General features: G+C 41.4%; 1 protein-coding gene across 2 annotated transcripts in view; it reads right to left on the reverse strand.

Moving 5' to 3' along the window:
- ITPR3 (inositol 1,4,5-trisphosphate receptor type 3) overlaps positions 1-25,499 on the reverse strand; it is a 200,774-nt gene that overhangs the window by 37,118 nt on the left and 138,157 nt on the right. For both annotated transcript variants that reach the window (XM_060231494.1, XM_060231495.1), the window contains 17 exons: positions 22,889-22,933; positions 21,984-22,126; positions 20,672-20,771; positions 19,401-19,561; positions 18,801-18,942; positions 16,527-16,688; positions 16,025-16,197; positions 15,053-15,172; positions 13,617-13,799; positions 12,391-12,642; positions 11,968-12,112; positions 10,659-10,806; positions 5,874-6,070; positions 5,546-5,675; positions 2,565-2,622; positions 2,152-2,317; positions 825-989 (listed from right to left, as the gene is read on the reverse strand). In XM_060231494.1, the coding sequence (XP_060087477.1) occupies positions 825-989; positions 2,152-2,317; positions 2,565-2,622; positions 5,546-5,675; positions 5,874-6,070; positions 10,659-10,806; positions 11,968-12,112; positions 12,391-12,642; positions 13,617-13,799; positions 15,053-15,172; positions 16,025-16,197; positions 16,527-16,688; positions 18,801-18,942; positions 19,401-19,561; positions 20,672-20,771; positions 21,984-22,126; positions 22,889-22,933 (2,490 nt within the window). The remainder of the gene's footprint in view (positions 1-824; positions 990-2,151; positions 2,318-2,564; positions 2,623-5,545; positions 5,676-5,873; positions 6,071-10,658; positions 10,807-11,967; positions 12,113-12,390; positions 12,643-13,616; positions 13,800-15,052; positions 15,173-16,024; positions 16,198-16,526; positions 16,689-18,800; positions 18,943-19,400; positions 19,562-20,671; positions 20,772-21,983; positions 22,127-22,888; positions 22,934-25,499) is intronic.

Genomic DNA, 25,499 nt, shown 5'->3' on the forward strand with positions numbered 1-25,499 from the left:
ACCAAGAATAATGTATTTGTTTCAAACTATTCCCATTGTGAAAGATAGTAAACAATTTGATAAATTGCAAAGGAAAATTTCAGAATTTGTGTGGGCTGGGAAAAAACCAAGGATCAAAATGAAAATTTTGACAGATGCAGAAGAGAGAGGTGGATTTCAACTACCGAATTTAAAATTATATCAGGAAGCAGTTTGTTTAGTGTGGATAAAAGAATGGATAACACTGTTAAACAAAAAATTCTTAGTGTTGGAAGGTCACGGAAATAAATTTGGCTGGCACACCTATTTGTATTATGGAAAAAAGAAGATAGACTTTTTTTCTCTCACCATTACATAAGAAATAGTTTGCTAAATACATGGATGAAATATAAGAAATATGGAGATGAGAGAAGACCGTTATGGATAGTGCCAGCTGAGGTAATAAAAATAACGGCTGAGATAGGTGAAGAAAAGTGGTTGTCATATAATCAATTATTAAAAATACAAATTGGCAAAATAGAATTGAAAACTGCTGAAGAGTTGAATAATAAATATGATTGGTTCCAAATGCAACAAATAAAGAGCTTGGTGGATAATGATATTAAAACTGAAGGAAAAAGAAAAGAACAAACATGCAAGTAGTAGTTTTCACCCCCTTCTTCCCATCTGTTCCTCATCTCTCCCAACCTTCTGTTGAAGACACTTACCAAGAGCTAGGATTCACTGCAACTCTCTGGCCAGTCCAGTGTGCATATAACTGATTAGATCCATATAGCATGTAACTGATTAGATATGTGGAATGATGCATTAGGTGCCTCTATGACTTATGGCTGTTCAGCTCTTACCTCTTTCTTCTCCTTCTTCTCTCCTTCCTGTCCATCGTCTCCCTTGGAGCTTCCTTTCTTTTCTACCCAGAGCTCTGACTTCTCCACCATCATTCGCAGTTTGTCAAGCTCTGACTTGATCACTTTATAGTTCTCGACATCCTGAGCAGAGATAAGCAGCTGGACCTGGATTAAGATACCATAAAGAACATCAGCCTAATCTTTTTATGGTGCTAGCTGCCAAAAGAAAAAAACCTGGGAAGGCTTAGGTTTATTAAAATGGAACATGAGACTATTATCTTTCTCAATTATTCAAGGGTTCCTCATATTGTTATCATACAAGCCATGAAGGCCAAAATCCAGTGCTGCATGTATGCAAAACAGTGCTGTAAGCAGAACAGAAAATATCTCGTGCAGGGATGTTGAAGTTGCTTAGTCACATGATTATGTACTTGTGCACATGTCAGCACACATGTCTTTTCTCAGTGAAAGTCTAGAGCATGTAAGACCTATTGGTGGTCTGAGATGATGCCAATATATTGGCAGTGATATGCAAAAGATCCAAAATGCCCCAATGATGACCCTGTAACTTTGACTGCCACGCTCCAACTTGACATTTCTGATATTTCCTGCAAAAATGACTCACGGTTTTGTGTTGTTACTGTTATCACACCATCTGAACTATTCAACAATGATAAAAGATTGACCCCATTTCTCATACTTAAACCACTACGGTGAGCTGAGGAGCCACCTCGCACCATTTTAAATTTTTTTACACTATATGTTAGAATTCCAGGACCATAGTAATGGGGCCTTTGTGGATGAAATGCCACAAGTAAAAAACATTTTTTCTTTGTCAGCCATAGGTGGATCCACAAAGACAGAGTTTGCATTTAACAGTGACAGAAAGGTAGCCACCACATGTCAGCTGTCACACTAGTTACTCTGAAGAAGAAATGTTCAAAATATGAATATAAGAATATAAGAAGATCCCTGCTGGACCAGACCAATGGTCCATCTAGTCCAGCATCCTGTCTCACACAGTGGCCAATCAGTTCCTCTGCACAGCCAACAACAGGGCATAGATGCCAAGGCCTTCTCCTGATGCTATCTCCTGGCTCTGGGATTCAGCAGCTTAGTACTTCTGAATGTGGAGGTTTCCCTCAGTCACCATGGCTAATAACCATTGATAGGCTTGTCCTCCATGAATCTATCTAATCCCCTTTTAAAGCTGTTTATTCCTGTGGCCATCACTACATCCTCTGGCAGCAAATTCTACATTTTAATCAATTAACAGGTGATGGGGTGGAATTTATTGATCTGTAGTTCATACAGCACTAACAGTTACCTGCTTAAAGGTGTGCAAGACCTCCTGCCTTTGGCTGAAATGTTTGAAGAGGAGTTGCAGGGAGCCTGACACAAGTGGGGGATAGTCATGCATCGTCAAGTGGATCAGCACACGAAGAAACATCCGTCCTCCTTCATCATCCACTTCTAACATGCTGCTTGTTTTCCTTTGATCAAATTGAAAATAAAATCACCTTGAGGTCTTCAGAATAATGAGACTGAATTGGTTTAATGAGACTGATTTCCCTTCATCTGCATGTATTAGTAAATAGCAGATAATATCCTTGATAACTTTTTAAAAATAGCATCTTCTGGTTGTCCTTGTTACCCATGCTTTGACTTCAACCAAATTTGTACTTTATGGAAAAAAGGATTAACGTGTCTAATGGAAGAGTTACAATACAACAGACTTACCCAATTCCAAACATGGCTTCAGCCTGCTCACCAATCCGGTCCAGGTTCATTGCTGCAGCTGAAGGAAAAGGGAAAACATGAGATGGGAAACAAACTATCTAAGATGCCAAACTTAGGAAAGTTCTAGGACCCACTTAATTGCAAGAATGGTAATGTGACACCACAGTCACATGACAGGAAAAGTCCTGACTTTGTTAAAAATAAATCTTCTCCATGATCAAATGAACTCACTTCACCATTCTGGTGCTCCTCTAAATATATGTCTGTGTTCTCTATGGATATGCACAAACAAGAAATCCTTCCAAAACCAAAAAAACCCCAACCATGGCGGATCTATAAAGGCTGGTGGCCCAGAAAGTGGTGCTCTGTGACCCACCTATATGTTCTGAGTCTGACTCACAGGATGCCTCATTGTGTTAGTACATCCTGCATTCCCACCTTTTCTTTCTAAGCATTATATCCAGCTGTTTTTGTACATACAGTCTACAAACACAGCCAAGTGGTTAAAGCCATACATAGAAGAGGATGGAATAACCTGGCAGAACTCACTAGAGATAAAGAGAAGAAGTACTTCTATTAAAAAACACTTCTTTTTTAAAAGTGTGTGTGGGGGGGGGGGGTGAAGATGAAGATCAGAATCCTGACCAACCATAACATCCTTCCATCTGTCTTTTCTAAAATAGCTTGCATTAGCACAACCAAGAAACAGACCCCGGGTGGAGCTATGCAGAAAGGAACATACTTTATTCTCCTTAACTGGGGTTATTAGAAACAGATTTACCTCCCCAACACAGACATCCTAATAGTTTCCCTAAGAGTACCATTTGGTCTTCTGCCATAGAAAAAAAGGTGGTTTCTGTTTATTCCTGTTGAGAAAACTAAAGCACTGCATTGGAGACACTGCTCCAATGAAGGTAAAACTACTCTTCAGCCCTAAGAGTAGGTAATTTGGGTACTGCTAACAGCAAACCCAAAAAATGTGCACAGCTGCACTGCATCCCACCCTCTAAGACTGAGCAGTAAACAAGGCTTCTTTCTAAACACTCACTACTCAACATAACAATGGGCATTTTGCTACTCAGAAATACTAGACAAGATGATCATTAGCCAACAGATAACTTATGCCATCATGCATCTCCTGGACTATTCTGTGATGCTCTTTAGAAGAATTTTACCTTCCCTTGATCCTTTGGGCTTTTGATTGAGTACAGATGTAGAGTAAAAATTCTGTTCACAATGTTGGAGATAGGTTGAAGATGACCTATTTATCACATAAAAACCTACACACCAAGGTAACTTACCCACTGAAAAACAGTAATCAGTATACATCCACTATCGCACTGCTATCTTTTATTCACCTTCTTTGTTGTTGTTCGGTCGCACGGTCGAGTTCAACTCTTTGCAGCCCCATGGACCAAGTCACAGCAGGCCCTCCTGTCTTCCACCATCCTCCGAAGTCTGCTCAAATTTGTGTTAGTTACATCAGTAACGCTGTCCAGCCATCTCATCTTTTGCCGTTCCCTTCTTCTTTTGCCTTCTGTCTTTCCCAGCATCAGGGTCCTCTCCAGTCAGTGCTCCATTCTCATTTGATGGTCAAAGTATCTGAGCTTCAGCTTCAGCATCTGACCTTCCAGGGAACAGTCAGAGTTTATTTCCCTTAGGACTGACTGATTTGATCTTCTTGCAGTCCAAGGGACTCTCAAGGTTCTTCTCCAGCACCACAGCTCGAAAGCATCTATTCTTCTGCGCTCGGCCTTCCTTATGGTCCAACTCTCACAGCCATACATTACTACTGGGAATACCATTGCTTTAACTATACGGACTTTTGTTGGCAGGGTGATGTCTCTACTTTTTATTATACTGCCTAGGTTCACCATAGCTGTCCTTCCAAGGAGCAAATGACTTTTAATTTCATGACTACAGTAACCATCTGCAGTGATCTTGGATCCCAGAAATATGAAGTCTGCAACTACTTCCATGTCTTCCCCTTCTATTTGTCAAGGAGTGATGGGGCCTGATGCCATGATCTTATTTTTTTTGATGTTGAGTTTCAAGCTTACTTTTGTGCTCTCCTCTTTCACCTTCAACAAGAGGTTCTTTAGGTCCTCCTCACTTTCTGCCATTAGAGTGGTGTCATCTGCATATCTGAGGTTGTTGATATTTTTCCCAGCAATCTTAATTCTGGTTTGTGCTTCATCCAGGCCGGCATTCCGCATGATATACTCTACATATAAATTAAATAAGCAGGATGACAATATACATCCTTGTCGAACTCCTTTTCCTATTCTAAACCAATCAGTTGTTCTATATCCTGTTCTGACAGTTGCTTCTTGACCCTTATATAGGTTTCTCAGGAGACATGTGAGGTGGTCTAGTACTCCCATCTCTTTAAGGACTTGCCACAGTTTGTTGTGATTCACACAATCAAAGGCTTTAGCATAGTCAATGAAGCAGAGATAGAAGTTTTTCTGATATTCACATTCTTTCTCCATAATCCAGCGAATGTTGGCAATTTGATCTCTAGTTCCTCTACATCTCCAAAACCCAGCTTGAATTTCTGGTAGTTCCCGATCTACATACTGCTGAAGCCTAGCTTGTAGGATCTTTAACATGACCTTGCTGGCATGTGAAATGAGTGCAATGGTGCGATAATTTGAACACTCCTTGGCATTACCCTTCTCTGGGACTGGAATATAAACTGACCTTTTCCAGTCCTGTGGCCACTGCTGTGTTTTTCTTCTACTTTCTCCACTAATAGATGAACTTCTCTACCACCTGTGTGAGGTGTACAGGGACATGCCAAAAAGCAACCATGTGCAAGATGGTACTAGCAGTTTTTAAGGATACACCATTAAAGACATAGACTTTCATTTAGAAATTTAGCATATCTGTTTTTGTACTATTAAGGCAAAACAGAGTCAAAAGGAATTCCATAGCACACTTGAAAGAGAGAGAACATAAAGAAAGAAGCATAGATTTACTTGTTGAGTCAAAGGCTGGAGCTGTTCCATCAGCCCCACTGTCTTGCATGGGGTAGACTTCCACAAACTCTTTCTTGAAAACAGAGAGCAAATAGGAAATTCTGTAATCCAGCCGTACATTCAGGATGAACTGGGGAAGAGAAAAGAGGATGGAATCATTCAATCTTTTCCACTTTTATGCTTTCTAGTATTTTATCAGATCTTCCCATTCCATTCAAGTTCCAAGCCCATGTTGATTAAAGGATCATCAGAAGCAGCTGCTATGTCACAGGATCACACAGTGCGAAACTCATATTGTGGTTGTCTAGAATGATGGACTTTCCCTTACCTGTAAAATCTCCAGTATTTTCAGCTTAGTTTCCATCACCACGATATTTTCATTTTCTATGCTCCTTCCTCTGTCTACTGGCTCAGGAACCACCACAGTATTCATAGTTGAGGGACCAAAGATTGATTGTTTCCTGCTCAGCACCATAGTAGACATCATCTGACCAACACCATGGATGGATCTCCGGACGTTCTTTCCTGGAAGAGCAAGCAAATTCAATGAAAGCAGGAGCTAGCTCGAAATTGAAAATATTTGTTCCATGTCCTTAAGGACAAAAATGGTTTTATTCTTACAGTGATTTACAGGATTTTTTTAATTACATTGTTCCTATACATTTTTATAAGATTATCCCATGCAAATTCATATAGGATGTCTGCCAAATTATATACTGGATGTAGAGGACAAAGCCGATGTTAATGCTGTGTTTATTAGATGCCTGCATGAATTATCAAGAATATATCATGTAGACTAACTTTTCTATTGAATTACATGTTTAGTAAATGAGAGGGAAACTATGAGTGTAATATTTATTTTTTTCTATTTATAATAATAATAATAATAATAATAATAATAATAATAATAATAATAATAATAATAATAATAGATTTTATTTGTATCCCGCCCTCCCCGCCTAGGCGGCACAGGGCGGCTAACAACATTTTATGCATTTACATTGATAGATAAAAACTTTAAATTTAACAATTAAAATTAAACATATAAAAACCAATTAATTGAATTAAAATACATGATTTAAGTTAAATTAAATATATCTGGCAGCAATAAAGATATTCTGGCGCTGGTTCTGCCAGTTTAAATAGTTCCATAGTAATATAGATGGCGGTTCATTATTCAGAGTAATTCAGCAGTCGATGTCAATGTACGCTTGTTTAAAAAGGACGGTCTTGCAGGCCCTGCGGAACTGGTCAAGGTTCCGCAGGGTCCGCACTTCCTCCGGAAGCTGGTTCCACAGTGCAGGGGCCGCAACTGAAAAGGCCCGTGCTCTGGTGTTTTGGAGCTTGACCTCTCTTGGCCCGAGGATAGTCATTTTGTTTTTTCCAACTGACCTCAGTGCCCTCTGGGGTTCATATGGGGAGAGACGGTCCCTTAGGTAGGCTGGTCCTCGGCCATATAAGGCTTTAAAGGTAATGACCAACACTTTGTACTGGACTCGGTATGTAATTGGCAGCCAGTGCAGTCCGCACATCCCCGGCCGTATGTGCTCCCGTTTCGAGAGCCCCAATAGTAGCCTGGCTGACGCGTTCTGCACTAGCTGCAACTTCCGGGTCCGGCACAAAGGTAGCCCCAAGTAGAGGGCATTACAGTAGTCCAATCTTGAGGTGACCGTTGCATGGATCACTGTTGCAAGGTCGCGACGCTCCAGGAAGGGGGCCAACTGTCTTGCCCGCTTCAGATGGAAAAATGCTGACTTGGCAGTGGCTGCTATCTGGGCCTCCATTGATAATGAAGGCTCCAGTAAAACACCCAAACTCTTTACCTGGCGCGCTGATTTCAATGGTGCGCCGTCGAAGGTTGGGAGAGCTATTCCCCTTCCTAGGGCGCCGCGACCAATACAAAGGACCTCTGTCTTCGCTGGGTTCAGCTTCAGCCCACTCAATCTGAGCCACGTCGCTACACCCTGTAAAGCCCGATCTAGGTTCCCCGGGGCAGAGCCGGGCCGGCCGTCCATTAGTAGATAGAGCTGGGTGTCATTTGCATATTGATGGCAACCCAGCCCAAACCTCCGGACAATCTGGGCAAGGGGTTGCATATAAATGTTAAACAGCATTGGGGAGAGAACTGCTCCCTGAGGCACTCCACAATCTAGTGTGCGTCTCTGGGATCGCTCACCCCCAATAGCCACCCTTTGTCCCCGACCAGAGAGGAAGGAGGAAAGCCATTGCAAGGCCAACCCCCCAACCCCGATGTCGGCGAGGCGGCGCTTTAGCAACTGATGGTCGACTGTGTCAAATGCCGCCGACAGGTCTAATAACATCAGTACCGCAGCGCCGCCCCGATCCAGTTGCCGCTGAAGGTCATACACCAAGGCGACCAGCACCGTCTCCATCCCATGGCCCGGTCAGAAACCAGACTGGCACGGGTCAAGAACGGAAGCGTCATCTAGGAACCTCTGTAGCTGCAACGCCACTGCCCTCTCAATGATTTTACCTAAAAATGGTAAATTAGACACCGGACGGTAATTCGCCAATTCAGCCGGGTCTGCTGTACATTTTTTTAAGAGAGGGCAAACCAACGCCTCTTTCAGAGGCGTTGAGAAATGCCCCTCTGTGAGGGATCTGTTTATGATGTCCCGTAAAGGACATCTAAGCTCCCTCTGGCAAGATTTAATCAGCCAAGAGGGGCAAGGATCCAAATCACATGTTGTTGGGCGAGCAGCGGAGAGGATCCCATCGACTTCCTCCAGGTTGAGTGGGTCAAAGTGATCCAGTACCAAACCTGAAGACAGGCACGGAGCCTCAATTTCGCTCACTGTTTCCAAAGTGGTAGGCAGGTCTTGGCGGAGCAATGAAATTTTATCTGCAAAATATTTCGCAAATGCCTCACAGCCAATCTCCAATTCTCTAATATTTGGTTTGCCTTGTGGCAATGTTATAAGAGCCCCAATTATTCTAAACAGTTGTGCTGGGCGCGAATTTGCAGATGCAATCTTGGTTGCAAAGTAGTTTTTCTTACTTTTTATTTACTTAAAACTTTTCTACACCACTTTTCCACCCAAATGGGGTCCCATGATGGCAAACATCAAAACCTGAAAATATTTCAAAATTAAAACATTTAAGACATGAACACAGCAGAGTGTATATATAAAACTTGTAAACAATTCAAAAAAATCATAAACCTACAACATACATAACAGAATCAGAGAGAAGGGCCAATAAGTTTTGGGGGGTATGCAAAAAAAAAGGCTTCACCCACTGACAGAAGACAATGATAGAGGGAGAAAGATATTTGTAGCTAGAAACCTGCTCTAATGAGTCTCCATTAATAGCCCAAAGTCTCTTCTTTTGTCTATTCCCAAAGGCCATAACCTTGGTTTTTTGATAATTTATTTCTTGTTGGTTCTCGCTACAAAAATCAGCAAATTTTGAAAGAGCTCTCCTAAGACTGATTGGTGTCTTAGCTAGGATCACAGCCACACTAAGCCGCCCTGAGTCCGCTTGCGGAGAGGGCGGGATATAAATGTAAAGTAATAAATAAATAAATAAATAAATATGTTACTGCCAAGGTGAGTTGATTATAAGGTATTCCAGACATCTTGTGTGGCAAAAGAAATGGTTTGTGTGAGGGCTATCCTAAACTTTTAAGCACACCCATCCAAAGAATGCAGGTTTAGTAGTTCTTTCTGACCATGGCTGTCATAAACTCTTGGAGTGTGCATATATGTACCAACTTCTAACAGAAGATCTAGGGATTATAGTAGGTCACAGACTGAATATAAGTCATCAGCATTGTGTAGTTGTGGATTTGGGGATGTACTGACTCAGGTTGCCAGGTCTCTTCGCTGTCATGGCAGGGGCATTTGGGGGGCATTCTGAGGGTGAGCATTACATTAAATGTAATGTCCCCAACAAATGACATCACCTGGAAGTGACATCATCACATTGGTGACATCACTCATGACACTCTGGTTTTGGGGCAAAACTATACAATGTCACTTCTGGGTGATGTCATCATGTTGGGGACATTGTGCACCCACCCCCAGAATGATTTCCCCTGCCAGCCAGCTGGCAGCAGTGGATCAATGCCCCCAATAGCAGAGGAACTCCCACTGGGACTTTGGAGCTGGCAACCCTAGTACTGATCCAAATTTCCAAATCACTGTGATGCTACTTGTAGGTACTAAGTACCAGCACTTTCTGGGGAGGGGGCTCTTCTGAATTTTGAAGGAGGAATTGGTGGAGATCAGTAAACCCTTATACATGAGAGCTTGCACCTCTTTTTCTCTTGCTTTTTTAAACAAAAAAGCACTGCTAGAAGTAATAGTTCTTCTTTATTGTCCAATGGTCAGACCTTATCCAGAGAACTATATTCACTTCCAGATACTACATTTTAGAGAGAACATTGATAAGCTGGAACAGTTTCAGAGGAAGACAGCAACGAAGATCAGGTGCCTGGAAACCAAGTACTGTAACAAAGGGCTAGGAAAGTGGCTCATTTAATTTAAATAGCAGACAATTAAGGGGAAATATGCATGCAGTCTTCAGATATCTGAAGGGCTGGTTTCCTGTTGCTTCTGAGGGCAAGACTTGGAATAGTGAGTTCCAATAACAGGAAAGCAAATCTTGTCTTGCTGTTGGGATGAACTTACTAGTGGTGATTGCTATGAAATATGATGGGCTCAATTTTGCTAGAGCAAAAGCTGGTCAGCCATGTCAGAGATGCTGCTAGCAGGAATTTCCGGTACCAGGCAGGGATCAGACTAGATGATCTTTGACATCCCTTGCAATTCTGTGATTCTAATGTTTATGATATACATAAATGTAATGAACCAAAAACAAAATTTAGAAGACTGTATAAGCTGGGGTTTGATGGTCCAAAGTCACTGCCCTGATCAATTAATGTTTATTTAACTAAGTTTATCTTCTAGCACAGTAGCCTTTAAAGCTAAGAGAACCTAGGGACATATTGTGTCAACTGACTTTAAGTACAAGAAATCTAAATTAAAATAGGGCATATCTTCTTTGAAAAAATGAAAAGTGATTCATACAACTGATGACTCTAACATTCAACTCAATAAAATCTATCTTCCTTTAAGGCTTCCTAACTTACCAGTCATATCATCATTGTACATTGTCTGCATCAACAGTTGAGGGTTCTGGACACAGTCTATGATGCCAAGAAGAGTCCGTGTCAGGCGCAGCAGTTCACTAAAGCTATAGAAGCCAAAGTAGATAAGGTTGTGGGCGAGACTGACAACCTGGGAAAAAAGACAACACTGGGTAGGTGAGGCTGAAAATACCCCAAAGGTTAAAAATGCTGTACATCTATCAATAATATAAATCAGAACAGGTCTATTAAAAACTTCAGAGCTGCAGTTGACACTAATTCGACCAGACAAAGGCAGCAGCAGGAGCAAGTGTCTCTTTGGTCTCAATGTTAGGGCTCAAGTCATGAACCTTTTGCCTTAGGAATATCAGGTCAGGGATCCAATCTGTGCACAAAAACCAAGTTCTGCCCAAATAAGGGAACTGCAGGCTAGACAATCAGAGCAGCAAAGAAGTGTCTGGCACAGCAATGGATCAGAGGTGGCCGTGTGATAATGCCTGAGTCAAGCTTGATTTCTGGTATCAGTAGCAAGAGGACTCAGCTTGCAATCATTCTCTGGCACAGGCTCACTTGCATCTTCATCTCTGCTTTGCTATCCTCCAAGGAGTTTATTCTCTGCTTGCTAAAAGCAAAATCAGAGAGTAACCTCTGAAGCCATTTTACTGAAAGTTTGTGGTAACTGAACACATATTCAATATTCATGAGTAACAGAAGAAATATCTGGAAAATGTTGTTTGGATTATAGGACTACACTAAAAATTCTACTATTCTGAGGAGAGACAGATTTCTATATTTCAAAGAGGAAGAGGGGAGTCTCTTCTCTGTTTGTTTTAACAGTTCGTCTACAGTTCATTTTTTTCCAGTATGCTACAAATTATTGTGAGAAATGCACTTAAAAGAATGAGAAACAAAACAAACACACTACACTATACAACGGAAAATGCCACAAGTATCCAATGTGGACATGGGGTGCATTGGGAGGTGCATATGACAGGAAGCAGGCAAAACAGATGCAACAGCAGCAGGTATGAACACATGAAGCATCAAGCCAGACCACTGGTCTATCTAGTTCATAACTGTCTACTCTCAGCTGGCAGACCTTCTTCATGCAAAGCACGGACTGCATGAGAAAGGCTTGCCTTAGGCTACCAAGTGAGTTTTGGGCAGAGATCAAATATGTACCAGGACCTCCTGAATTGTTCATTCTGCCAACCACAATGCAACACTTTTAAGGAGTCAATGTCTACATTAAATGACCTTGTCTCAGAAGTGGGTAAACTCTCCCACCCTGTAGCAAAGGCAGGTTCCTCACCTCAAAAGTGAGCTTGTTCTTCTCCTCATTAGCAAAGGGCACTGCCTCACTGACCACATTGTTGAGATAGTCCTCCACAAATTCCATGGTGCTGGCAAATTTGTTCTTCTTGTCATCCCGTGAACTATTTAGATTGGAGTCATAACTGCATATGTGAGAGAAAAACTGAATGAATCAAAGCAGTACCTTATCTCCAGCACATACTATCTCTAAGCCTTCATGAATACATTGAATTATGCCACTTGTGCAGATTTTTTTTTATATCAGATACAAACACAGACACAACTTTCAGCAAGGTTATTACACCTGATTACAACACACCCCTTTGTTTGTCACCAGTGAAAAGGTGGTATAAAGAACTAGAAGACTCTCCTAGGTGCTATGTTCTCCCCTAATATTCCTGATATTCTTTATGTGCCTTACTCTTTGATTGTGATGGCTGTAGGAATCTCAGTCCACAGACGTGCAAACTTCACTGGCATAACTTTCTCCTGCGGGTCCCTATCTACATGTACATGCAGCATCAGATGACAGAAGGAAGCCCTGAGGTCAAAAGGCAACATTTCATCTGCCATGCACAGGAAGATTAACTCTACTCCCAATTGCTTGGAAATTTCTTTAATGGCCAAATATTGCCGGTCCATGCACATTCGAGCAAACAGCTTCAGTTGGTATCTGTGAAGAGAGAAAAAAGTGTTAAGCACTGTAGGAGAGTCAACAAATTAAAAGGAAAGGGTAAAGAAAACATGAATGAGAGCAGAAGGAAAGGGGGCAGAAGAAATTCATCACTAAAAGGACAAGATTTCTCCAAAGCAGTTCCTTGCCTCTTAAGTACCACACAAGCAGTGCCATCCTAAACAAAATTATATCTTCCTAAGCCCATTGACTTTAATGAATTTAGAAGCATATAACTGTGTCTGATGGCACTGATGGGCTACTAAATGGTATAATGGTTGGTCAAGGACCAGGCACCATAAACACAGCTGAACAACAAGAAGCAATATAAGAACTGTTGTGATTCAACAGCAGGAGATACAAAATCAAGATCTTTCATGGCATCTTTCCCTAGCTTCCATAGGGTGAAGTCTCTGGCATAAGTAGTACTTATAGCATTTTCAGGACTGCAAATACATACAGGAGAAGTGGAGAAAGAGCACTTTTAGGTCAATTGTTTGACTCCTCCTACATATTGACCTTGCTTGAGAAGGCTGTTGTGCCTATGTAGGAAAAACAGGGACTCACACAACAGTCTGAAGAGATCCATGGCTAACACTTCCTAAACCAGCTGCCCGCTCAGACAGCTGGCACTTAATATATTTTATTTAGTGTCAAATGCAATACTCCAAGGTCATGCAGCCCCAGAATAGAGCAAATTTTAGGTTGGGAAAATGGAACCCCTTCTCATCCCATGCCACAGCCCCTATCCAAATTGTGTCCTGGCATGTTTAGGAATTTAGTTTCCTGCACACATTGTGATAGAATCCGAGCCAGACTGTGATAGAATTAGAGCCAGTTAAGGTCCAAAGTAGATGAGACTAACTAATTAAAAATAGCAGTAAAGGACTGAATCTATTCTGGAGTTCAACACACCCTTTTGTCATCATTCTCCCCAAAAGTGAATAGACAGAAACATCATGCCTCCTCATTACCTGTAGTAACTCAGAACATTCTCATCATGAGCATTGCCTGCTCGTGCTTCCTGGGCCAGCTGTCGGATGCTCTTCTCATGGTGTTCATTATTCCTGTCGCTCCAAGTCAGCCAGACCTCCTCCTCAGAAAACTCAATACTCAAGTACTCATGAGTCTGGGACATCTCCTTCACAGGCCTCAACCTGAAAATCAAAGGGGAAGGATTGAACCAAAGAGAATGTTTCACTTCACTATTCAGACAGAGCAAAAGTTGTAAGAGAAAGGAGGGGAGGGTATAATTTAAAACTTGCCAGTGCCAAGCCAGTAAATAACTCCCTCTCAAATTCATTTATGATATTCTAACTTGCATTTCAGGCACAGAATGGGCCCTCCTAATAGGTAGATACCTAATTATTGAGGGGGGTAGTTGCATTAGTCTGTTGCGGCAACAATAAACAGGAGACTTGTAGCACCTAACAACCGCCTAGTAAATTTACAGTGCAGTCCTAAACAAAACTACTTTTTTCTAAGCCCACTGACTTCAATGGACTTGGAAGGCTGTAACCCTGCTCAGGATTGCACTGATGACTGAGTTACTCTTTTAGAATACAGTGGATCTTTTGTAACTGATGTTGTGTGTTTCTTCCCTATAATTAATACTGCAATATATTAAAGGCTGTAAAAACAAATTTGTAAGAAATTCATCTTAATGGAAGTTTCATCTACATTTCTGAGAATGATTCCCAGTAGACAGCCATATCGGAGCTCTGAAGAAGCAAAATAAGACAGGAATCCACTAGTAGCACCTTAAACAAAATTTATTTTAGCATAAGCTTTAGAGTGCCAGGGCTCACTGTGTTCAATACATGAATTGTACATTCATTAAGGCAATCCATTAAGAAGATCCAACCAGAAGGCAGGAGGGTTGTTATGGGAAAAGGCAGCTCTACTCTTTTTTGGCTTAATCTCTTTCTCAACTAGCTTTTCTTTATAACTGCACCTCTTTGCACACAAACATACACTTTACAGTTGTTTGTGCATCTGATTAAGTGAACTCTGACTCACTGAAGTTTATGCTAGAATAAATTTTGTTGGTCTTGAAGGAGCCACTGGACTACAGTTCTATTTATTACCAAGAATGGTATTTGGAAGACAGCCATCACACATTTGTGTTTGTTTTGCATCATAACTTGTGGCTGGAACACATCCATGGCAGGTGAATATACAGCAAGTTCAACTAAGCAGCACTTCTCTCAGAGACACTTTAGCAAACCAATTTCACAATATCTTCACTAATCTGAGACCATCAGTGTTAAAAATCTACAAGTCTCACCTCCACTTCTTTCCCAGTCACTATCTCTGGAAGTTACTTCTTAGAAGAGAGGATGATAATATCTTAACAGAAGAGGAAGATGGATTCAATGTTCAAAATACAAGGGGCTCTTTGTATACTCACTCAGTTTGGATCAGGATGTCAGTGTTCTTGGGGTCTAATACACACTTGCAGATCAGCTCCTGAGTGACGGGAATGGCTACATGATTTGACACACACAAGTCCGATAAATAGTCTAGAAACCTGTGATGCATATGAGAGATTCTGATATTACCCGCCATCCAATGCACTGGGGATAAGGCCCTTTTGCCCGGTCAACTGCAGAGCTTCCTGAGCCGCCCACAGCTAAGCAAATCAATCCTTCTCATCACATTTCACACAGCAATCAAAACATTATAATTCCCAATCAAAACTTCTCCAAAGAATTGTTTTGGAAAAAATCCACCTCAAACACAAATTTTCTATGGGGAAAAAATTGACCATGGAGCAGCAAATCATGCTGAAAAGTTTTAGTCATTCCTATAGCTTTTTGTCTAAGAAATAAATGTGAATATCATTTCCACTAGATATGCTCTCTAGATAGGTCATTTTCTACTAGGCCTACTGCAGCCCAGTCTGCTAATCCCACCCCCAAACATTGAATAACCAGCATATCATTGATTCTTCTTACTTTGTAGCTGCTGCCCCTTACTGACCATGATCAGCACCTTCAGCAATGTAAATAACACATTTATTTTTCAGCAGTCTCCAACCAGACCAGTCCTACTATATTTAAAGCTGTTTTAGATATTTTCTTCTAACATAGTGACTAACTTGTGAACTTTCACAACAAGCATTTAAGAAACAAAAGAAGGAATGAATGCAGTTCCTGAGTGTGGCAAACAGCATTCTCCCAGGGCCATTTCAGGTTGGGAAAATGATGGGGGGAATTGAAGCCCCTTCTTCTTCCAGGTCATGGAATCAATCCAATCCAGAGCCTCAATAAGTTTCCTCATACCTGATCTGTGGCTGTCTAAGTCAGGTCAGGAGAACCCAGGCAATAACTTAGAAATCACAACATGTAGTGTAGCCCTTGGTGAACTCCCTTACACTCACCTGGGCTCTCGATTCTTGCGCACCAGGCTCACAAAGGTCTCCACCTCCGTCTTGGTGATGTGCTTCTCCAGCAATTTGCGGTTGTTGTGCAAAAGGGCAGTGATGGTATCCTCAGCCAAGATGTCATAGCCAATCTGGGACTGCATCATGCCAAACTGCTTGGCAATGTGTTCCTGAAAGAGAAGAGGTCACATGCAGACAAACTCATCAGCCCTATTTAAAACTACTTGCCTACATCAACAGCAGCTGAATTTTAAGAGCCCCCAATTTAGACACAAGATAAGGGAGTTCCACAAATATTATTGCTCAAATGATGTTCTTTTTACAGACTAACTGAGGAAATGGATGTCTTGAGTAACTGAAGTTTATTTGTTTTGTTTCCCACAAGGATCATCTTCTTTTTATGCCTACTGCCCCAGACAAACAGCCTTTAAATCTAATCTCTCCCACCAGTTTATTACTTACTGCCAGCCAACCCATATACCCTGAAGTAAAGGCCCACCTGGTTCTTCCGATAGTCCTCCTGGGAGTGTCGCAATACCCTATAGCAGAGCCGGAACATGTATTGGTAGGGAGCATTCTTTTGATCAGACAGTTCCTCCAGTCGTACCAATGGACCTTCCCCACCTTTGTCCTTGAAAGGAGCCTTCAGAATTCCAAAGATCTACGCAGCCCAGAAGGAAAGTTATCGGTCAGACTGAAAAGTACCTTCTACGGATTTCTTTTCCACGATCAGAGCTGTGATTTTAAGATGTTTCATGTGCTTTCTGTATGCATTCATGAATAAATTCATCCAAGTTGACTGTATGAAATCAATATGTGACTGTAGTATGGACTGGGTGAGAACAACAAGCCCTAACAGGGCTCAGATCTAAATGATTTAAAATTCAAACCACTGGTGTAATTCTATAGGTAGAGATGCAGCAGGTTCAATAATGCAAACAACTGAAGAAAAATCTCAAGGATGTTTGCAGAAAACCCTGGTCAGTTTGCATTTCCATATATTCTCAGCTCTCAGAAGAGTCTCTTATTTCACATTAAGGTTTACCACAACATTTCAATGGCTACTCTTTATTTATGCCTGACACCACCACTCCAGCTTTTATAAATGAGCCTCTACACACACAGCTCAGCCAACACACACCACCACACAGAACTTTCTTTGCAAGTTCAGTAAACAGGTAGGAATACAAGGTCAGAGTGATTTCAAAGGGCATTCATTCAGAAATCAGTGATCAGTCCATCAGGAACAGCATTCAGGTTTAGAAAAGGAAGGATTCTAGCCAGTGAGTTTGGGGGGGAATGAAGTCAGGGTGGAATTCAGAGTGGCCCATTCTGGTAGTGGAAAGTGCCATCAAGTCACAGCCGACTTATGGCTACCCCACAAGGTTTTCAAGGCAAGAGACATTCAGAGATAGTTTGCTACTGCTTGCCTCTGTGTAGGATCCCTGGAATCCTTGGTGGTCTCCCACTCAAATACTAACCAGGGCCAACTCTGCTAAGCTTCTGAGATCTGATGAGATTGGGCTAGCCTGGGCTGGGCCCATCTAATCTGATTGTTATGACTTCATTTAAATCTTTACTTGCACTAGGCTAATAGAAAACAATAGAAATGTTTAGAAAAGTAAATTTCAGTTTATTTTATATTAATCAAAACATTAGACTAGAGACTATTAAGCAGACTATAGTGGTTAGTTGTGTGTATATTTCTAGTTTTCAGGCCTCGGATTCAGTGGGAGCTCACAGGAGCACAGCTCCTGAACCTTTCTGAGAGTTCCACCTCCTTGTCCATTGAATAGTATGTGCAGCTGCATAACAATCCCTGGATGAGCTCCACCACCTATTTCTCTACAAAATGACCTCTGCTAGTTCTTGTTTTATGCTCATAGCCGACCGTGCTTGTCTGGATAATGGCAAATTGGGAGAAGTAGTCTCATATCTGTGGGGGCCCAGTTTCTCCTTGAGTTAGAATTCCACCCCTCAGCGAAGTACAATGCCCAAGAAGCTCTTGTACGGAACTCTATGTCCAGTAGTTAGAACAGGGAAGAAGCTAACTTTGTGACTCAGGTCAAGGAGTCCAAACATCAGTTCAGCCTTGAACTCATGTCAGCAACTCAACCCAAACCTGTGATAACACTGACTTATTCTAATACATTTCTTCTATGGATAACTGAATCAGTATATGAAAAATATTTTGATAACTCAGGAAAAGTGCTATTCAGATGCTACTATTATTGATTGTAGTAGAAGTAAAGTTAAAGTCTGTGACCTGAAAAATGCTTGTGTGTGTGTGTGTGTATGCATGGGAAATGTAGTATTAAACTGCCTACCTGCATGTTATTCTCCACACTCTCCCTCTCAGCCATTCTAAGGTCCCTTTCAGAAGGCTCTATAAACCATCTAATGAAACCTTAATCCAGGCTTTCCAAAATTTGTTTTGAGCCATGTTTGTTGTTGTACTTTATCCTTTAGATATCCTATTTTAAAAATCTGTTTGCCTTTAGAAGCCAAAGTTCCTATGAAAGGAACTTAAATCTTGCAGTACAAAATTCACTTCTGGAACTTTCAGCACTGCTCACACCAGAAGGCAGTGCTGTTCCATGTGTGTTAATTCTGTATTTATTTATTTATTTTTCAATAAAACTGTTGAAGGGGGGTGAGGGGAGTAAGATATTATTTAGAAAAGCTCTTCAGCTGCAAAGGAGCACAGAACTCTCAGGCTTAATGCTACCATGCTGATCTCCAGCCTTTCTCTTCAGCCTCTTCTCCCAGTCACCTGTTTCAGAATATTCTGCTCCCTCATGAGTTTCTGTCTCTCCCGGTTGGGCTTGGTAACAACAATATCCAAAACATTCTGTCCATTGTTGGATACATCACTGACAAAGAATACCAAGTCCTCCAGCAGTTGGATCACAAACCTGCCAGACAATCCAGAGTTAGAATCATTGACAAATGAGCTCCATCTCCTTCAATGTTATAAACATTTGAGAGCCCTGAATATGTAGTTCATGGGAAACTAAAATAAAACAAAGGCAATCTATAGCCCTAATTAATTCCCCAGTTCCTTATGACAAAGCAATTCTCAATCAAAGTTTCCCACACTGTATAGCAAGGCTTTCAAAACATGTGTCCAAGATAAACTATGTAAATCAACACAATATACACAGGCTACCTCATGGACATAAAAGATTCCCACTCACAGAACATAGGATTCTTTTTTGCAAAAGAGAACTTGTCCTGGCTTCTAGTTAATTTCAAGGAGATATTCTGACTGCCACAGTTACTGATTTGATCTGTCAGCGGCTCCTATTCTTCTATCAACCTCCATACAGCATTCCACTAAGTCTCCACTTAATGGAGCATTTGGTCCTTTTACCTTCGGTCATTTTGGCTGAGGAACCCTTCATTCATCTTCTCCACCACACTGGCTAGCATGTAGCTGGCATCATTGGCAAAGTCCAGGTCTCGGATTTCTGACACAGGCACCGAGACAATAGCAAAAGCCTCTTTGTCCTCCTTGGTGGGGCATGTGCCAAGCTGGGGAGAGGGGGAAAGAAGCCAATCATCCAGTGATATTATTTGCTTTCTCCCTATCAGGGTAAAACATAAATTGTGGATTTATGTCACCATTTCTATGCCAATAATCTGTCTAGCCTAGGAAACTCCAATCATGTTGTGTTGGTGCACACTTCTAGAGTGTAAAAAAAGGGTACAAGAAATCACCATATAATGATTGCCATGAAGGGGCAGGACTTACCACAAAATGGCTGCCTTTGGGGATCTAGCTACTTGCTTTAGTAAACAGCTTCAGTTTGGTTAAATTTCCAAAGAAAAGGGAGGGTTTGCTTCCAATATCATGGAGAGGTTGCCAAGCTCATAGATGTAAGAAAACCTGTGCTGGTGAACAAGCCAAGTCATGATGTGCCTGCCCGAGATGAGTTCAGTGCTTTGCTAGTTAGCTGGCTGGTAGGAAAAGACTCCCTTTTCCCCTGTTTAATTCAAGATCCTTTGGATTTCATTCTCAAGACTCAAGAAGTATCTAGGCACTAGAAATACATTGAAGGAAGCCATGGTGCACATGAAGGCATAACTGGAGTTTGCTGCAAGCTGCAACCAGTATTAGACATTTCAGTGGAAGTTTTCAAAACATACAAGGGTTAAGGGTTAAGAGTTAGTTTTACAGTAGCTGAGCTTGGTTTTTATTTTTGTGTTTTTATGTTGTAATCCACCCTGAACCCGCTTGCAGGAAGGGTAGGATAGAAATTAAAGATTGATGATGATAATGGTGATGGTGATGACAGTGACGACAATAAATACAACACTAACAGTTTCTTGCACAACACTAACAGTTTCTCGCACACACCACTGTACAAATAGTTTAAGAATGAAGTTGCATCTAAGACTTGAAGATTTTATTAAAGTACAGATTATAAAAGTACAAAAGTTACAGAAGAGATACTGAATCACCATGAAGTATGTTTTATAAAGAATGGCAGCTTCTCCTGACATGGCGCTACAGTGGTGGGAGAAAGCACACCTACCAAACTTCTCCTTTCTAGATTCTATGAAATACATCCTGTCACTTACTGGCACCTTTCCACTGGGGCCAATCCCTCTTTATAGATGAACCATAATGGAGAAACATACCATGAGGCGAATGGGCCGCTCTTCATCAACATCAATGGGCACGTTAGTGCTTTGGATCCAGGTGTTGGTGCAAAGGTGACGTAGTCGGACATAGGAATTCCTGAAATCACCACAGAATGGTTTATACATTTCTATGGTGCCTTCTATAGGTATCTGAGGCCCTGTTCACACAGCATGTTGAGTCCGTGTTAAACTGACCCAGTTCTGTTCTGAATATCTTTGTTCCAGATATTATCGATCAGACTGCCATACTGCAATTCAAATCACTCCACAGTGAAACCACCTTCTGCCATCCACACGATGGCACCATGCAGTTTTTTTTCTTCCACTATTATGTACATGTGTGCATTATGTGCATATGCGCATATGTGCATGCGTATAGGTTAAAACATTATGTGGTTATGCGGTTATACGCATATCGCTAAGGTAAAAAAAATGGCGACCGTAAACCGGATGTCTGAGGCTCCTTTTGCTCTGGGACAGCCTTCAGAAGTTGGCTAATATCGCAGTAGAACTATCCAAACAGAGAAAACTACGAGGTGAAACTGAAGAACTCAAAAAACACCGCAAAAGAGCAGGTAACAAAATAATCCGGTTCCAAGAAGGATTGGTAGGGCTACCACGAGTTAATACCGGGAGGCCGATGTTGCTGTCTGATCAGCCACTTTAAATCCAGAAGGAAACAGCAGTGACATCTGATTATACTGTGTGCCTGAACAGGGCCTGAGAGTAGTTTTTGGATTGTAAGCTTGTGACCTGCATCTTCTCCTCCAATGAGAAACATTCAGTTCAGAGGCACATCATCACCAAGCCTATATATGAGATTTGTGGGACCAAAAGAAGTCATGAAGGCCTTGTAAGTCCCACTGACATGAACATGACTCAAGCAGGTCACAGCATAAATTCCATTGATTTCAATGGGATTATACATACTCTCTGAATTTATCAACTATCCATTGAAGTGATAGTCTTTTCATTACGTGGGTGTCTGTGCATGCATATACATATTGGAATTTGGAGAAGTGACTTCTGACATGCTTCTTTTATTAATTGTTACAGCCAACCTGTGTCTGTGGTCCTACCTTCCTAATTCCACTTTAACTCAGAGTGTATTGAAGCTGAGCAGTTCATTCTGAGTCCTAGCTTCTTGTCAGTATCTCATGACATTTACTCTGATGCATATATTTTCTTCCTGTTCCACCTCTGCTCTACACGGGTTGATAGATTTACATGCAGAAATTGCTCATTTCCTACTCAGACTCCAATCTAGCTCAACAGGGTCAGATAAGGGTGTGACAGATAGAGCATTTACCGGGGAACAAAGGAGTCAGTCTTCTGCAATGTGGTAGGATCCAGTTCAAAGAGGGAAGCTATGTCATTGCCATGGGGCACAGCTACCAGCCGGTACTTGATCTTCTCCCCTGTGTTCCTCCGACTGGAGCGACTGGCTCCACCCTGTCATAAGGGAAGCAGCTTTTCAGTCTTGTGTTAGAACGGTCACCAAATTTCATACACCGTATCATAACAAATATGCTCTGGGAACTTGAAGAATATCCAAGGCATGGTTTGCAACTTCTTGTTCTTGGCGCTGAACTGGGACTGAGCAACAACAACCACCATCCAACAGTTAATATCTGGCAAAACCTCTTATTTTGATGGGGGTTTTATAAATGTTTTTACATTAAAGTTTGACATTTCTACATTGTAGTGAAAATGTGCAGTGGTTCGTACCCTGATAAAACTTACATCAAAACATGATTCCTAACTTTTGGTGATTTTGCTGGCTGTAAAAATACCTATGCTGTCTTCTGCCATTGTGCAAGTTTTGGACATGTCATTCTCTTGCCCTGTTGCCACAATTCCCTGAAGCTCTAAGCACTGGTAAAGGCTTTCTGAGCTACACTTCCCAATCCTAGTCAGATGTAGCCTCATTTAACTTTTTTTCTGTGCAAAGCTTTGGGAACCCAAATTGGGTGGAAAGGCAGCATCAAAATGTTTAAATAAATTAATAAATCAACAGTACAGTCTTCAGCAGAGTTAAACCAATTGAAGACAATGGTCTTAGAAGAGTATAACTGTTGAGGATAGCACTATAATGCATGCATTTCAGTGGGTTTAGACATGCCTGCCTTGGCATTGGACTGGGTGGTTAAAAGGTATCCAGACAGCAGTAGGTCAAACCATCCGCAAGCAATTCAGATGCAGCTGAAAGCTTACCGAACTCTTGGGCTCTCCTGTGTCACCTTTGTAACTGGGGTTTTCCTTAAAAGTTAAAGAAAAAGAGCATTTTTTAAAAAAAAAGCACAAACCAACTGATCTCAACCTTTTCAGTTTCCAAACATGGAGACTACTTTTCTCACACTATTATTATGTCTTTCATCAGGCAGTGGAAACCTACAGAGAATAGATGGTCCGATTAGATGATTAGAGAGTCCCCAAACTTTTTCTGTGCCAGCTGCTCAATGTATCAGAGTGCCAGTATGCTGAAATATTTGGGAATCAATATATGAAGGTTAAGGAAGCATGACTATGCTCAAAATTCTAATGACTGGTGGCAAATTTTCCTGCCTCAAATATAGCTCTCATGCCTTCAACTGGATGTTTGGAGAGGGGCTGTGACTCACTAGAAGAGCATCTAGTTGGCATGCAGGTTCAATCCCAGTTAAAAGAAGGTGATGTGTGAAAGACCTCAGCTGAGACCCTGAGAGCCACTGCTGGTCTGAGTAGACAATACTGACTTTGATCAACCAAGAGTCTGATTCAGTGTAAGGCAGTATAAGGCAGCTTCATATAGAATCATAGAATTACGGAATTGGAAGGGACCTCCAGTCAACTCCCTTGCACAGTGCAGGAACTTCACAAATACCTTCCCCCCACACACACATCCCCAGTGACCCCTGCTCCCTGCCCAGAAAATGGCAAAAATTTCCAAGATCCCTTGCCAAACTGGGCTGGAGAAAAAAAATGCTGACTGACCCCAAAGTGGCAATCAGCATTTCCCTGGGCATGTAAGAAAGGGTCATGAGAACTAAGTACTGATGCAACCCTTCCTGCCCTCCTCCCTCTCATGATCTGCCTAATTCACAAAATGAGCATTGTTGTCAGATGGCCATCTAACCTCTGTTTAAAAACCCACCACCTCCCAAGGAACCCTGTTCCACTGAGGAACCACTCTAACGGTCAGGAAGTTCTTCCTAATGTTAGCTGGAAATTCTTCTGATTTAATTTCAACTCTTCTGATTTAATTTCAACCTGTTAAACATATGTTCATCATATCTTAGCTGTTGCCTGTGTGCAAAACTGATTGCTTTCTTAGTCTTCTTTCTGACTCAGTTATCTCTGCTTTAAATTTTTTGGATATAGAGAACTAGTTGCATGATTCTTGGGATCCTGATGTATGACTGAAGCTCTCCAACCATATTACTAAGTAGTCAAAAGTAATCATTTTAAAATCAATGGAGTTACTCTTAGCCAAATTAGGTGTGAAATTTTAAAGAAGAATTTGGTCATTCATGAGCCTTGATCAGGTCTGTAGCATGGCACTGCCATTTTGTTTCCAACACTGCATATTTTAAAGTGACCCCTACTGGGGGCCTGGAGGATATTCAGAGAGGCAGTTTTAAAAGAAGCAAGAAATGAAACAAGATCACTTGTTGGCACCATGCCATGGGCAGGATCACGATCAAGCCCTCATGTCAATTTTTAAATGGTTAAATTATTGCTCTAACATGGATAGCCCAGGCAAGCCCAGTATTGTCAGATCTCAGAAGTTAAGCAGGGTCGATTTTGGCAAGTACTTGGATGGGAGATCTCCTTGGAATACCAGAGCAAGGAGAGCAGGGGCAGTCTTTATTCAGCCACCTCTCCAAATATCCTCCAGGCCCTGAATAGGGGTCAGTCACCAGAGGTCACCATGAATTTCAGGTGCACATACACACTCACACAGGTGCATGCACACAAAAAAATACCCTCAAAAGAAAAGGTTAAAGTATCCTTTAAAATGGCATTGGCAACCATGGGTAGAACTTATCACGTCTAGTTTGGCTCTCATCCAAGAGGCACCTGTAAAAACTCATAGTTGTTTCCATTGTCTTGCCTAGATCACTGTGCTATCCTAGCACGCAAGGAAACTGGATTTGAGCAAGAGAACTTTGATGTGAACCTGCCAAGCTACATTTTTAAAGCTACCTAAACACTGGAAATAATGCACGAGGAGAACAGATTTTAGCTTAAAGTGAACAAATAAGAAAAGGGGGGAAAGTCCAAAGTCAAGGACTTTGTAGAGAGAGTTTGATGAAAGAGCTTGTAATAGAGTCTGCCATGGAGGGAAAGAGCTGGATTTTAGCAACAACTATTCTTTATAGACTGAGTCCCAGGGCTTCGCAGAGTTGGCAACCCTATGAATAATCTCTATGAGAGTACTATTTGCATATGCTTAAATGCGAGCAAGGTCTATGTGTGAATTTAGTATATACACATTGTTGGATCAGACCAATAGTGCATTTAGTTCAACATCTTTTATTCCCTGTGGTGATCAATTAGATGCTTTTGGAAGGCCTACATACAGAGCACAGAGTCCAAAGCCTTCTCGCTGCTGCCCCCAGCAGATAGTTACAGAGATGTACTGCCACTGAGTGCTGCTCAGAAGTCTAAATGCAGCATTTCAGCTACTGGAACAAAGAAAACTATTATAATAACCAGTATAAGGAAATGGAAGAGAACGATCAAAAAGGAGAATCAGAGATCTGTTCCATAAGATCCAAGAAATCAAGGGGCAGTTTAAAGCACAGTTAGGCATGATGAAAGAGCAACACTGAAATAATTAACT

This window comes from Heteronotia binoei, chromosome 2, assembly GCF_032191835.1.
Source record: "Heteronotia binoei isolate CCM8104 ecotype False Entrance Well chromosome 2, APGP_CSIRO_Hbin_v1, whole genome shotgun sequence".
In the NCBI taxonomy this organism is placed as follows: Eukaryota; Metazoa; Chordata; class Lepidosauria; order Squamata; family Gekkonidae; genus Heteronotia; species Heteronotia binoei.